This window comes from Balearica regulorum, chromosome 9 (genome assembly GCF_011004875.1).
Source record: "Balearica regulorum gibbericeps isolate bBalReg1 chromosome 9, bBalReg1.pri, whole genome shotgun sequence".
Lineage (NCBI taxonomy): Eukaryota > Metazoa > Chordata > Aves > Gruiformes > Gruidae > Balearica > Balearica regulorum.
The window spans coordinates 28786817-28799611 of NC_046192.1; the positions used below are offsets into that span (position 1 = coordinate 28786817).

Here is a 12795-nt window from a genome sequence, read left to right on the forward strand (position 1 = left end):
GCGTTGGAAATTCCCTACCGGGGGAATATTCTCCTGGACGTGACCCTGCGTAGAAAGTCAGACCTAAGGTGTTACTGAGACAAAACCCCAAGCCCCGACTTCCTCAGGAATACTAAAGCTGTTGGTAATTAATTCCAAATGAGAACGATACAACTCCAGTCCAGATGTCTGCTGGCAGCAGATGGGAGCCCAGCCCCATGCGGGAGAGCCGGGAGCTGCGGGCAGCGCTATGGACAGCGCCGTCGGAAGGAACGTCCCAAATACATCTCCCCGGGTTTGGTCCTGCTTTTGCAATAGCTCCCGTGTGTACTAACGCCAACTTGTTATTCCTCTCCGATAAACGGGATACTTGAGTGACAAAGAGTACATTGCGCTGGAATCAAAGGCAAGTTTAATTTTTATATTCAACATAATAAAGATGGAAAACATAGCAATCGTTCCATAAACATTCCATCTCAACTGGCTGCACACACTCTCAGAAAAAATCAGAACTATTCAAGATTCGGTATCTTTTATGCAAAAGAAAAAAGCAGGATGCTAGAAGTGCACGTTTGTGGTGTGTTGTGATCAGTTTAAAACTAATACCCAACCGATGCGTGCACTCATTCAAAACTTTTAGGGTTTATGTTTAATACACAAAACATATAGAGGGTATTTGTTCAAGACTGACAGCTGAATTGTGTTTCTTTTTCAAGCCTATAAAGCTAAGCTAATTGTATTTTTAAAAATTCGTCTGTAAAAGCTGCTAAACAATTTTAAGGATAATTAGATTACATAATACAGAACTTATTTGATAGTTAGAGCATAAAACACACAGCAATGCTATTGTAAGGCTTCACGGTCTTCCTTTACCTGATGAATATCCAGCGCTGTTTTGTTACACTATTTCCTTCTACTACAAGGACTAAAGAAAGTGATTACCTAGTAAGAGGCATGCTTTTTAAAAAACCCCAAACAAACCCCAAAACCCCCAAACATCCACACCATTGCTGCCATCACGCTCAGTTTTCAAGCGCGTCCCTGGAGTGAGACAGCAGCTCAAACCCAGCAGCCGCGTGCGACAGGCAGGTTTCACCTCCGCCTGCCTTGTGCTGCGTCAGTCGGGTCCCCGCGTCTCCGCTCACCCATCGCCCCACGGCGGCAGCGGGGCCTCGCTGGTGTGTCCCACGGGACAAGGGAGCGAGCGGCCACCGAGCACCTCCCGCGTGCAAACAATGACCATGCCCATTTGCACAAGCCTGTGCGCTATGAAGACGTTGCGATAGGAAGAAACAAGAAGCAACCAAGACAAGACATCAAGTCTCAGGCAAGTCCCGGCAGCGTGCGAGCAGGGTCGGGGACACCAACCCTCTGGGTCTTGGCCAGGAGAGAAATCCCAGGGCAGCCCTGGCGGGTTATGGGGTTCTGAGCTCAGACAACAGCACCGAAAGAACACTTAAGTTAGAATCAGACTGATTTTCCTGCCAGAAAAGATGAGAAACACTGTGATCCAGACGCTGCAGGGCAACCCAACGAAGACAGCAATCATGCCCAAAAACTCACGTAGCTCCTGTTCTCCCACGCTCCTCAGTCGCACCCAGTGAACGTGAGTCAGGCATACCCAGAGCAACGTTTCCAACTCACAAATTCTCGTTCAACCACTCAATGTATCTGTTCAGCAGCCGGTGCCCTACCGCTAGGTTGACTGGGCTCAAGACAAACATCATCACCCCGTGAAAGGCGTCCTTGGCGTGGTCATGCACGATGGGAACGCCTGCTGCCTGGAGGCGCCTGGCATACATGACTCCGTCATCCCATAAGACGTCGTGCTCGCAGGTGAGGAGGTAGGTGAGGGGCAGCCCACGTAGCTGGGCATCGCTCGCCAGCAGCGGGGCCGCCCTCAGGTCCAGAAACCCTGGGTACTTCCGTGCGAGCTCAGGGCTTCCATAGGTGGGACTGGTGTAAACGTGATCCTTCTTCAGCTCTTCAGGCAGCAGATTGCTCCAGTTGACAAACTGAAATAAGTGGCTGGATTCAAGCGGGACATGCCTGTTGGAGGCCATCGCTTCCCGGAGAGACAAATCAGAAGTGAAATATTCACTCCAGAACTTGACCATAAGCAACTTGGGCAAAATGGGCTTGTTTTCATTCTGTCGGTAAGATGGTAAATTCAGGTCAAGGGCTTGGAGAGCAGGGTAAATTAGAGCCTGGACTTTGAGTTTAGTTTTGACTTCAGAGTCCTCTAACAGCTGTAGAAGAAAATAGAAATAATTACAGAGTCAGTTAAAAAGTGCTGGTTCTCTCACACTGACCGAAGATCTTAAAAGTAAGGAAGTAACACACATGTTACAACATAAGCAAAATTAGATTATCAATAAATTCAGGATAGATTAATTTAAAGAAATTCTAAATTCATGGCGGGTCACCTAAAACAACATGTTGTATTAAAAATTCTCCAACATCAAATATATTTTCATTTTATTTCTTATGTTGAAGGACAACAATATTGGAGAAATACTCTTTTTGAAGCATTGAGACTTTGAGGCATTGATACTTTCCTAAGTAGTAACAAATGCTTTTTCTAAAACTACATAAAATTTCTATTCCTATAGCTTAAAAATTGCAGGTTTCCGAGGCTCCTTTAATCGTTTCACACACAATTTAGAGCTTATCCATCTGCTGAGGTTTTTTAACCCGGAGGCGCTAGAACTCAAGCCTACGATTCTGTGCATTTTAGACACACGCAAAATAAAGTGTGAAGAATTGAACACTAACATTTCTTACGCGTCATCCGTTTTCCCTCTCCACTAATAAATTTCCATCTTTTCCCTCATCTTCTGCCTTCAGCATCCACAGCAAATTCACACCTTTTCCAAGCACGATTCATTACAATCCAAATAACTTCTCAGGAGAGCAACAACATTGCGCTGACTTTATTTAACAAACCTGAGTGAGAAGCGCAAAAGGCACTAACCCGCGTGTGATCAAACGGCACTGGAACGTTGAGTTGTCTTTTTTATTTGCATCTACACGACCCAAATCGCTAAAATCCCCTTCTCAAACAACATAGCTAAACCAGTCAAAATGTGCTTAAGGATAGAGCAATATATGCCGTAACTACAGGGCAGAGAGCCTTTTTTTAGGGTACAAAGGTTCGGAGAATGTGATAGCATCAAAGCTACTTTGATGCCATTAAACAGCTCAAGTAAATTCGCCTGCCCAGAGCCCTCGCTGACAGTCCTGCTGGCTGCACGACGTCCTGCGTACACGGACCACGAGAGACATTGCACTTGCTTTGAAAAGAGGTTTTTGTCAGTCTTTGGTAAGCATTCACAAAGTGACCAAAAAAAAGAAGAAGAATTTTGAGCTAGCAAACCAGCTTTTTTTTTTTTTCTTTTTACCTGCTGTGCCACAGCCGCAGCTAAGTTGCCACCTGCACTGTCTCCTGCAACACAGACCCGGTCTGGGTCCACCCCGTACTGGGAGAGGACGCTGCTCTGGAGGAAGAACTTCGTTACAGAATACACATCTTCAAACTGAACGGGGAAATGGTGTTGAGGTGCCAACCTGTAGCTGTCAGAGGCAAGAAGCGTGTTACTGCCTGCTGTTAATAAAGGGAAAGGCTTGCTATCATCTGCCCAAGTTGGTGAATACTTATTGCTTTCTGTGCCCAGAGAAATAGGAACCGCCTGTCCCGGAGGATTAAATACTTTATTATCCACCCAGTTTCATAAAGCAATAGCCAAACTAACCACCAGCCACAATTCACCACTGCAACATTGACAGCTTTTGTTTACAAATACTTAAAACTAGCAGGAAAGCACATGATCAAAAAAACAGATATTGCAAAGTTAGCTTAATTGAAATAGATTAATTTATTCCAAACCCTCATCCCATCTCGAAGGAGAATCTCTCTTACTTGACTGATACCACGACAGCATTTAACCTGTGCGAAGTCTGCCTTGTCAGGTAATCGTAGCCTTTCATGCCTGCAAGGAAACGAGTCACTTAGAGCACGCTCCAGCACGTTTGAGAACGGACACGCACGCAGCAGCATGCTCCTCTTTGCAGAAGCTTTCAGGTGACCTTCCAAAACCTCCACCTGGTTTTACTGGTGAAATACCATTTCCCTGACCCTCTCCACAGCAGCTCCCATAAAAGAAAAGGCAGCGCTTCACACGGGCCGATGCGATCTCCCACACGGACCCGTGGTGCTGAGAAGAGCTTACCTGCCTGTCCGACGCACCATCCTCCGCCATGGAAGTAGACCACCGCCCTCCTCAGCCCGTCAGACGCCTTTCTGGGCAGGTACAGACGGACGGCAACGTTGCTGAACTCGGTGTCCATCACAGTGACGTTTTCATCGGACGTGGGTGCGACGTACTCGGCAGACGTGATCAGCATCAGAGCTTCCATGTAGTGCATCAGACCCAGCTGATCGGCGACCTCAGCCTAGAGCCCGAGACACGGGAAAACGGTCTTTTAAACACAGCCTTAGCCGCTCCGAGGTTACATTTCCACAAAGCTTTTGATGTTCTGTACAAGCCTGTAAGGTTGCAGAAGAAGTTGCTAAGCCAAACGCTGCTGACTCGCAGGCGTCACTGTCTTGCCTGGCCACGCCGCCCAGCCGGACTCCTGTACATCCCACCACTCGCTGGGCAGCCCGGGGCCACCACCCCTCCGTGCTAGGAGAACGGCTGGAAGCATGGGCACAGGGCTTAACGAGGACGCAACAGAGGATGCAGAAGAACGCAGAATCAGCCAAAACTTCCTGATACCCAGCAGGTAGGGGCTGCTTAGCGAGTCAGACCTCATCTCTCCAGACAGTTACCACAGAACCAAGTAATAGCTGCTCCTGTAGTGAACTCCAGAAGCAAAACCAGCCAGTACTTTCAGGATGCCAAGGACGCTGCTAGCACAAATACAAGGATATAGCAATTCAACTTCAAGCTGCACAATAATTTCTAATGATCAGTTCCATCCCAGTAGCCAAAGAGCATCCTTTAGAGGTGATTACCCTTACATTATTAAAAGGAAATATTTTCTCTGCTTTGAGATGTTAAAAGAGAAGAAGTCTATTTTTGCCACTTTAACACAGTCCAGCTCTGTTTCATTTCTTCAGTTTACATGTAACAGTTCCACTCCCCTGTGTCTCTCTATATAATGAAGTGCTCCTACTGAACAGTGGAACAAGAGCTGAGCCACATGGTTATTGTCCATTCCATGTGGTCAGCAGACAAGACGAAATTTCATCACGCTACACGTGCTGCTACACCTTCTGAAGCTATTTCCTGCTCCATCATCCTTGGTAAGGATCCAGCTTTTTCCAAGCCACACAAATCCTTTCCTTATATCGGTTTGATATTTCACAATAAAACGCTAAGAATAACCCTGGCACCGATGTTCCGATTTCCAGCAGCCCTCTGCCAGCAAGGCAGTTCCCTGCCGAACGAACCGACGGAAGCACAGCTCTGGTGTGGCATCACCCAGCGCTAGCCCCGACGATCCCGGCAACTCCTTTATCCAGAGAGACACGGTAGGACCAGGAGGAACATCCTCCAGGAGGGGAATAAGGATGATGCTAACCGGGATCTCTGTCTGCCCGATGTGTGCACTAGTCTGGGATTCATAAGACACACCCACAGCGTTAACTGTTTTTGAAAGGTTCTTTTCTCCAGAAATCTGAAGCGTGCCCCAGCCCCTGGGCAGCCCTGCGAGGTGGAGCGGGCAGGGTCCATCGGAGCCCCCGGCACGATCGGAGCCCCCGGCAGGGTTACAGGACGGGCAGGAAAGCTTTCCAACCCGCTCCGCAGGAACTCCCTAACAGCAGAAAAGGGATGTGGTTCAGCGAGTTCAGAACCAAGGAACTGCCAACTTTTAATATTGTTAAAGCTGTTTCCTTTGAAATTCAGGTTTTAAAAACATTTGTTACGAAATGCTATGGTTCTAAATTAGATTAAAGCTATTCTAAGATGCTAAATAAAATTAAAACAAAATCCCCAAACCCTAACAGGTTAAAGCTGTGGGTGAAGTGCAAGCTCCAAAGATTAATTAACATTTGGCAGCTTTGGCTCTGACATCGTGACAGTTTACACAGATTAAAGCATTTCAGAATCCCTTCCACTCAGATTATTTTAAACCTTGAACATAAAACTTTTTTTTTTTCCCCCAAAAAAATTGTGCTAGCTTTCATTATACTGAGTCTTTGGTAGACAAGAGCGAACCCAAGTGAAAACGTTTCTAGAGGCATTTGCTCTGGACGGTGCTAGAAGTGCCGATCCCAAGGACCCCTTCCAAAACCAACTGGTCCCCCAAGGAGCCGCCACGTTTCCTCATGGCTGCCTGGGGAACTGCGACAACTACAGGTGTGAGTGGTGTTCGCTTATACACAAATCTCACAAATTTCTGCCCCTTTTTTTTCCCCTTTCTTCATTGGATTAAATTGTGTTTAAAGAAACTAAACTTCTCACATTGCTTTTAGGATATTAGAAACATATTCTAAAAACACATTAAAAATTCGTAACATGCTACAAAATGACATAAAAGAATAATGTCACAGTGGCTGAAAGAAAAACAAAGCCTTTGTTTTCTATACAGTGGAAGATGGTGGGAACGCTTACCGAAACAAAACTTGAGCCCCGCTGGAGACTGGCCGCAGGCAGCGCGTGATCTCGGCCGCACAAAGTGCCGGCGGGACGAGGAACCTCCCCAACGCCGGGCGGCTGGAGCTGCCTGCAGCGGGAAGGTGAAGGAGCACGGGCCGCCTCGTGACTTGGGAGCATTGCATTGCCTAATTCCTAACAGGACACTAGGGAATAGCTCGGGGGGGGGGGGGTGTTTGGTTATTTTTTTAGATGATAAAAGATATGAAGAATACAACTGTAATGGCACTTTGATATAACTGATCAGAACGCTTGGTTTGGAAGATAATTGAATTAACAACAGGCCTAAGTTTTTTAAACTGATTGGAAGTCTTCAGTAAAACAAACTCTCCCAGGTGTTTCACCTTTTGTAATTTTTTTTTTCTTTAAGCTACATTTAAATCAATTCTTTAATCATCTCCTACATATAACCTACTCTCTCAGAAGTTAGAAAAAAGCGAATACAGCTAAGGCCTTGCTGCCAGTGCTCAATGGTGATTGCCACCGCATTTCAGTGACCTCCCTGAGGGCTCGGACCAAGTGATGCCGGGAGCACAGCCAAGCTCCGTGGCTCGGAATCGAGGTGAAGACATGCAGGCAGTAACCGACACAGCTCAGGTCCTTCCCGTGAGCTCACTGAAGACAATACACACATGCCAAAACTGCTTATTTTTATCCACAGCGATTACACAGTTTACATAAATATTTCTCAGCTGTCGTATTTTCCCTGAGGATTAGCATCTTGAAAAAATAAATATATAGGTCAAAGTGAGTCCTGCTGTAATTCCACTGAGCTTGTGAAATTCCCCCGCGTCGGGAGGAATTCCCTCAGCTTCAGGACTGAGGCTGTCGATGCTCTCCGAGCTGGGTTTTCTGCAAGCGGACATTTTACATTGGGGAAAACCACCAGCCTACCGCCTGTGGTTTCAAGGCCAGTATCATCTAAAACCGAAAGGAAATCACACCCTCATCTGAAAAGCCTCGTTGTCCCAGATCTGAGATTACTGCACCTTATGGGCTAAGAGGAAAACCAACACCTTTGGAGTCGTGTTCCACGTGCTTTGGAAAGCATTTTCCACAGTCACTTTCTCCGTCTTCCCTGCGGGGAGCGTGGCGGCAAGGACAAACCCCAACGTTTACTGACGGGGGAGGCAGGCAGAGCGCCCGGCGCTGCCTTCAGCAGCTTATTCACCTGAACAGGCAATGGTTCAGGTGGAGGCGTTTGCATTGCATCTTACACTTTCTTCATGTGCTTTATCTTAGGCTGCCTGCACATGGTACTTTCTGAAAACACGTGAAGGATTTCGTGCTCCAGCACCACAGGAACCGGCTGGTCTATTCTTAGCAGCTATTCCCCAGCTAGACAGCACGTAGATGTGAGATGTTACACCAAACACACCAACGGAGACCTTCCCAGCCTCCCTTCTGCAATGGGGTGGGCACGAACGGATTCCTGCACGCCACGAAACCCAAGCACGGCTGCAATCCCCCGGGCTGACTCAGGGCATGGTCTAATCATCAGCCTCTGACCAGCCCCTCGGCGCTCACCGCCATGCCCAGCAGAGACCTCAAAAACAGCCCGGGACTGGCACAGGTTTTGTTCAAGCCATTTACTCGCCCAGGCCAGGAAACCCGAAATCTTGCACAATTTGGCTCAGGGGCTGGCGAACTCCCCTATTAAAGCAGGGACGGTGAAGGAGGACAGAGATTGCCATTTCATGGCTTGCTTTGGGTGCTTGCAGAGACCTTCCTGGTCAGGAGCGTTTGAGGGTGGCAGTGGTATTTCCCTTTTTTCAAACCAACATCAGGGAGTCAAAGACTAAAATAGGGTCTCCTCTGCAAATTTAGACGTACTATTAAGCAATTATAAATCATTGCCCCATAATCGGATGGCCGCTCAGAACATATTTAGGACACCGTAGAGCCATCTCAAATCTAATTTGCACCGGTGCAGCTCCAGGGAGGCTATCTTCGTCCAAGTGCCTTGGGATTACGGTTCTGCATAAGATTGGAGCACAATTACAAAACACACTTGCCCTGCACCACTGCTGCTGGTAGCAGATTTAGGCTTAACAGGCAGCCAACGCCACAGCCACAAAAGACACCAACTCCATGTTAAATTGCAAACACACAATCCTCCAACACTGAAAGAAAATGGTGCTGCTTGCCGAGCGCGGCTGTGCTGAAGGCTGGGGGTCTGAGCACGTGAGCAGACACGAGGTGTTCCTGGGGAAGTGAGCGACCTGCACACGTACCCGCCTTGCAGGCTACCTCCAAAAGGGGATTTAAAAGGGGAAGCAGCAAGGCAGCTCACGGAAAGCTGGCAGAGGTCGTGCTTGAAGAGTGCCAGGAGCAGACGGCCCATGAGCATGGGCTGCAGAAAGGGTCCCACCAGCTCACCCCTCCCTCAGAGTGCTCCGCTGGTTTGTACACATCACTCACTGCTCTCCACGTAGCCAAACTCTGCAGCATCAATTTCCGGCCTTCAAAGCCACAGAGCCCAGGCTGAGGTCTCTGCAGGGGCCCCAGGGTCCGTCCCCAGCGACCACGCTATTTCTGAGTACACGCGGCACTGCGTCAGTGTTTGTTCTTACATTGCAGATAGTCACCACAGGCACGTTTCGTTAGTCACACAATTAACACAGCAGAATTGCAATTTTCCTCATTGCTACCACTTATGATACAGCTGAATAGATGATGAATAACAGATTGTCCTTGTATCAAGAGCACAGCAGAAACCTAGAGCTTTCTTTCCGAATATGATGTTGTATGATTTACACTAATACATTACCACAGAAGCAATGCACCATCTGAAGACAAACATACTAAACACTTTCACCCTGCTGGAAATCTCAGGTGAGATCTATTCTTTATGACTTTCTGAGCTATTCTGCTCTCAGACTGTCCTACCGACTTGTCACCCTTTAACCCTTCTCTCCTGGCAGCAACAGGTTTAGAGCTGAAGTTGGAACAGGCACTTGATGCAGGTCATGATAAACAACCCCCAACTCTTCTTGTGCCCAGCTGGAATATGACTAATGACACCAAACACATCTTTTTCTTACTCCAGTAGCTTTAATTAACCAGTACAAAGCCAAACCTCTCAAAGAGAATTGCATTTCATGTACAGAAGGACTGGAGAGAAGCTTAGTGGATTCTTATTTTCTAGTTGTTTTTTCCCTTGGGTTTGTTTTGGGGTTTTTTTTGAGGGGGTAGGATTTAGGGGGGTGGAGGGAGTGTTGTTTGTTTTCCTCCCAGAAGGATTCCTACCACCTAGTTTCTTTGGAGAAGAAAGATCTCTCCAGTAGTGCATCTGCAGACTCTCACTGCTTTTTCATCTCCCACCACTCAGACCTCAAACCTCCAGGGAGATGCCAGGCATAATGAAAACACACTGCTGCCTTCTAAGCTGCTGTAATTTCTTTATCTACTCCATTTGCACATGGGAAAACTTGGCATTATTTTAGGCTTAATATTTTTACACCTTAACATAGGCTTTTATAAATGCTTTGAAATTGGCTAAGAAAATGAGAGTAATCCTGAGCACCAAGGGGAACAGAAGTCAATAAACAAGGTAATACTAGAAAACGAGATACAAGATCATCCCAGGGAGCAGCAATCTATTTTATAGTGGAGAAGAAAGCAGTCTTAAAACATTTGTAGTCACCCAGAAAGATGTCTGCAACTCCCAGCCCCCCTCCTCCTCCTCCAAACCTTCATCTTTGACCTTGTTTTTAGATTTCAGTTACGCTGCTGCAGCCACTGCTGTATGTTAAGTACAGGCTGGATTCAAAACAGCTCCCAGTCTAACGTACTGGAGAGCTGGGAACTACAGCACCGTTACTTCTGCAGGGCACGCAGCCTCACAGATTATTTACGTATGTTTGAAATGGCCACATAACGTGACTGAAATGAAGCAGAAGCCGGGGATGTAATGTATATAAAAATAGCGTGGAAAGACATAAGGATGTGTTGTCAGTAAAGATTGCCATACAACTACAGACAGGGTACGATACCGCTGCCTTTCCAGACTGCGACATATGGCTCTGTGCTCCTCAGCTAGATACCATTTTTTGGTAGGCAAGATTACAGTGGTGTTAAAAGACAGATATAGATATATATGTTAATGCTAGAGCCTGTTGAAATTGTCATCCCTATAATTAGCTTTGTGTAGTTTTTAGGCTCATTCTGCCAGCAGATTCCTATGAAACCACAAGAATGAATAGTTTTTAAGCAGCGCTCTAGTTTCCCTTTCCCTGACACCCAATACACCACTTCTGAGGAAGCTCAATAGACAGGTTCTGGGAAACAGGAAGAATTCAAGGACCAGTGCTCCAGCTACAAGGGATCGTAAAGCAAGATAAACACGTTTGCACTTACCTATCCATATTTACATTACGGATCACATTTCCAGTTACTCAATGTCCTTTTTCAAGATCGTTCAACTAAATCTTTTCTAAGTTTATTTATAGTCATACAGTTATTTATAGTCATAGTTACAGTAAGTTTAATCCTTAATTTCAGATACTAGCGTCCTTCCCTTAGCGTATTCACTAAGCATGACGCTTTGCCAGGTATGACATATATCGCCGTATCTGTTAGCTGCGGAGCCACCAAGAACGCCCTCCACTCCGCAGCTCTCGCCCCTGGGCCAGCCCCGCGCCAAACTCACCAGATGCCCGACAGCCCTGAAGCCAGCCGTGACGAGCATCACTTTCCAGGGCTCCTCGATGTCCTCAGGGAGGGGGGTGTAGATGTAGTAAGCAGTGAGGGCAGAGGCGAGGAAGAGGCAGAGCAGCTTGGCTCCCATGTCTCCAGGATCACCTCCTCCCAGGCTGATGGGGGTGGGTGCTCTCGCCAGCTCTTAACAGCCACAAACCAGCACACGCACGCAGGGCAAAGTTAATCCTGTGTTTTGTTTGGGTCCCGGCCAGGAGGTGATTTCTCATTGGATCACCCGGGACAGAGGTTACTCTGCCTTGCAGCTCCCGAGAAAAAAAAATGTTGCTTCAGCAAGGCGCTCAGCCACTCAGAGCTGACCCAGCCAGTAGTTCAACCCCAGATTAAACATCGGGGCTGCTACACCCCCCAACACCTCCCTTCCTGCGTTTGGCAACAGCAGCCAGCAAGAGGGCTCAGGAGGAAAGGGGCAGTTGAAACATAAGGAACAGAACGGGCCCTGTGAGCCGAGGGCTGCTGCAAGGTGACACTCGAATGCAAAAACCGTGTTGAACGTCCAGGAGCTATTAGCTGCCGCTTCCTAACGCGGCCGTTCAGACACAGCCCAGCTTACAGAGATACCCAGCGGGATCAGGCTACGGCAGCGTGTAACCCACTGCCCTGTCTCAGGCAGCAACAAACACCTCCTGCTTTGACAAAGCGCACCCTCCGTTGTGTACTAACAGACCAAATCCATTATGCAATAGCAGCTTTGGCAGAAGCAAAAGTCTTTTACAGGGCTTCTAGTTAATATTTTAAAGATCTGATTTAATTGCCACTGTTCTCGGGATTAAAAGATTTCTATGCATCTCCCAGAAGCAACCGCTTCTGCACAGGGTGGACTCAAACAGGTGATGATAATTCCACTAAGGAAACACTGCAAGCACAGGCATGCACACAGAAGGAGGGGTAAAAAGAATGGTTACAGCACCGACAGCCCTGCTTTAGAGATAAACTGAAGAGGTAAAAAGCTCAATTAAAATTTAAAACTTCAGCAAAAGAAATAACAAGTGCAAAGCAGCACCACCACTTGTTCTCAGACTGAGCAGCCCTTGGGGCTGGAGCATCCTTTGGAGGACCAGAGAGCACAAAGCATCACAGGAGACCGAAAGCTGACCTGCGTGTCACCAGTGCACATGCAGAGAAGGAGCTGTCAATCTTTCAAAGCTTTTCCTTATTTAAGTTTTGGGCACCTCCAAAACATTCAAGCGTTCTAAAAATCCAGCCGTGCTATCCCTCCTCAGCCCGGGACAGGACACCCTGTTTTCCTGCGTCGGTCCTTCTGCAGCACAACAGTCGGTCAAAGCCTGACATTCGTGACACCGCTCCAACCAAGAGACAACACCCCTCTGTGGTCACTTCTCCTGTCCTGGAGGCCAGCGCCGGGTGCAGGGGAGAGGGGTGGGTGAATAGAGTCCCACGGAGGCGACACCCCCCACCCTGGGTGCAAGCAGCA

The 12795-nt window shown here is 47.5% G+C and overlaps 1 protein-coding gene across 1 annotated transcript; it reads right to left on the reverse strand.

Annotated features, from left to right (window-relative positions):
• Positions 1-372: 372 nt before the first annotated feature.
• Positions 373-11923, reverse strand: LOC104628981 (arylacetamide deacetylase). The gene is made up of 5 exons (XM_010298301.2): positions 11293-11923; positions 4209-4431; positions 3899-3968; positions 3381-3552; positions 373-2228 (listed from the first exon to the last, which is right to left on the reverse strand). The coding sequence occupies exons 1-5, from the start codon at positions 11428-11430 to the stop codon at positions 1620-1622; spliced, it is 1212 nt and encodes a 403-aa protein (XP_010296603.2). The 5' UTR covers positions 11431-11923; the 3' UTR covers positions 373-1619.
• Between the last annotated feature and the right edge of the window lie 872 nt (positions 11924-12795).

Coding starts and splice junctions, on each gene's coding strand:
- LOC104628981 (XM_010298301.2), bottom strand. CDS start 11,430: ATGGGAGCCAAGCTGCTCTGCCTCTTCCTCGCCTCTGCCCTCACTGCT. Junction 3,553..3,898: donor GCTGTCGTGGTATCAGTCAA/GTAAGAGAGATT, acceptor TGCCTCTGACAG/CTACAGGTTGGCACCTCAAC. Junction 2,229..3,380: donor CTGCGGCTGTGGCACAGCAG/GTAAAAAGAAAA, acceptor TTTCTTCTACAG/CTGTTAGAGGACTCTGAAGT.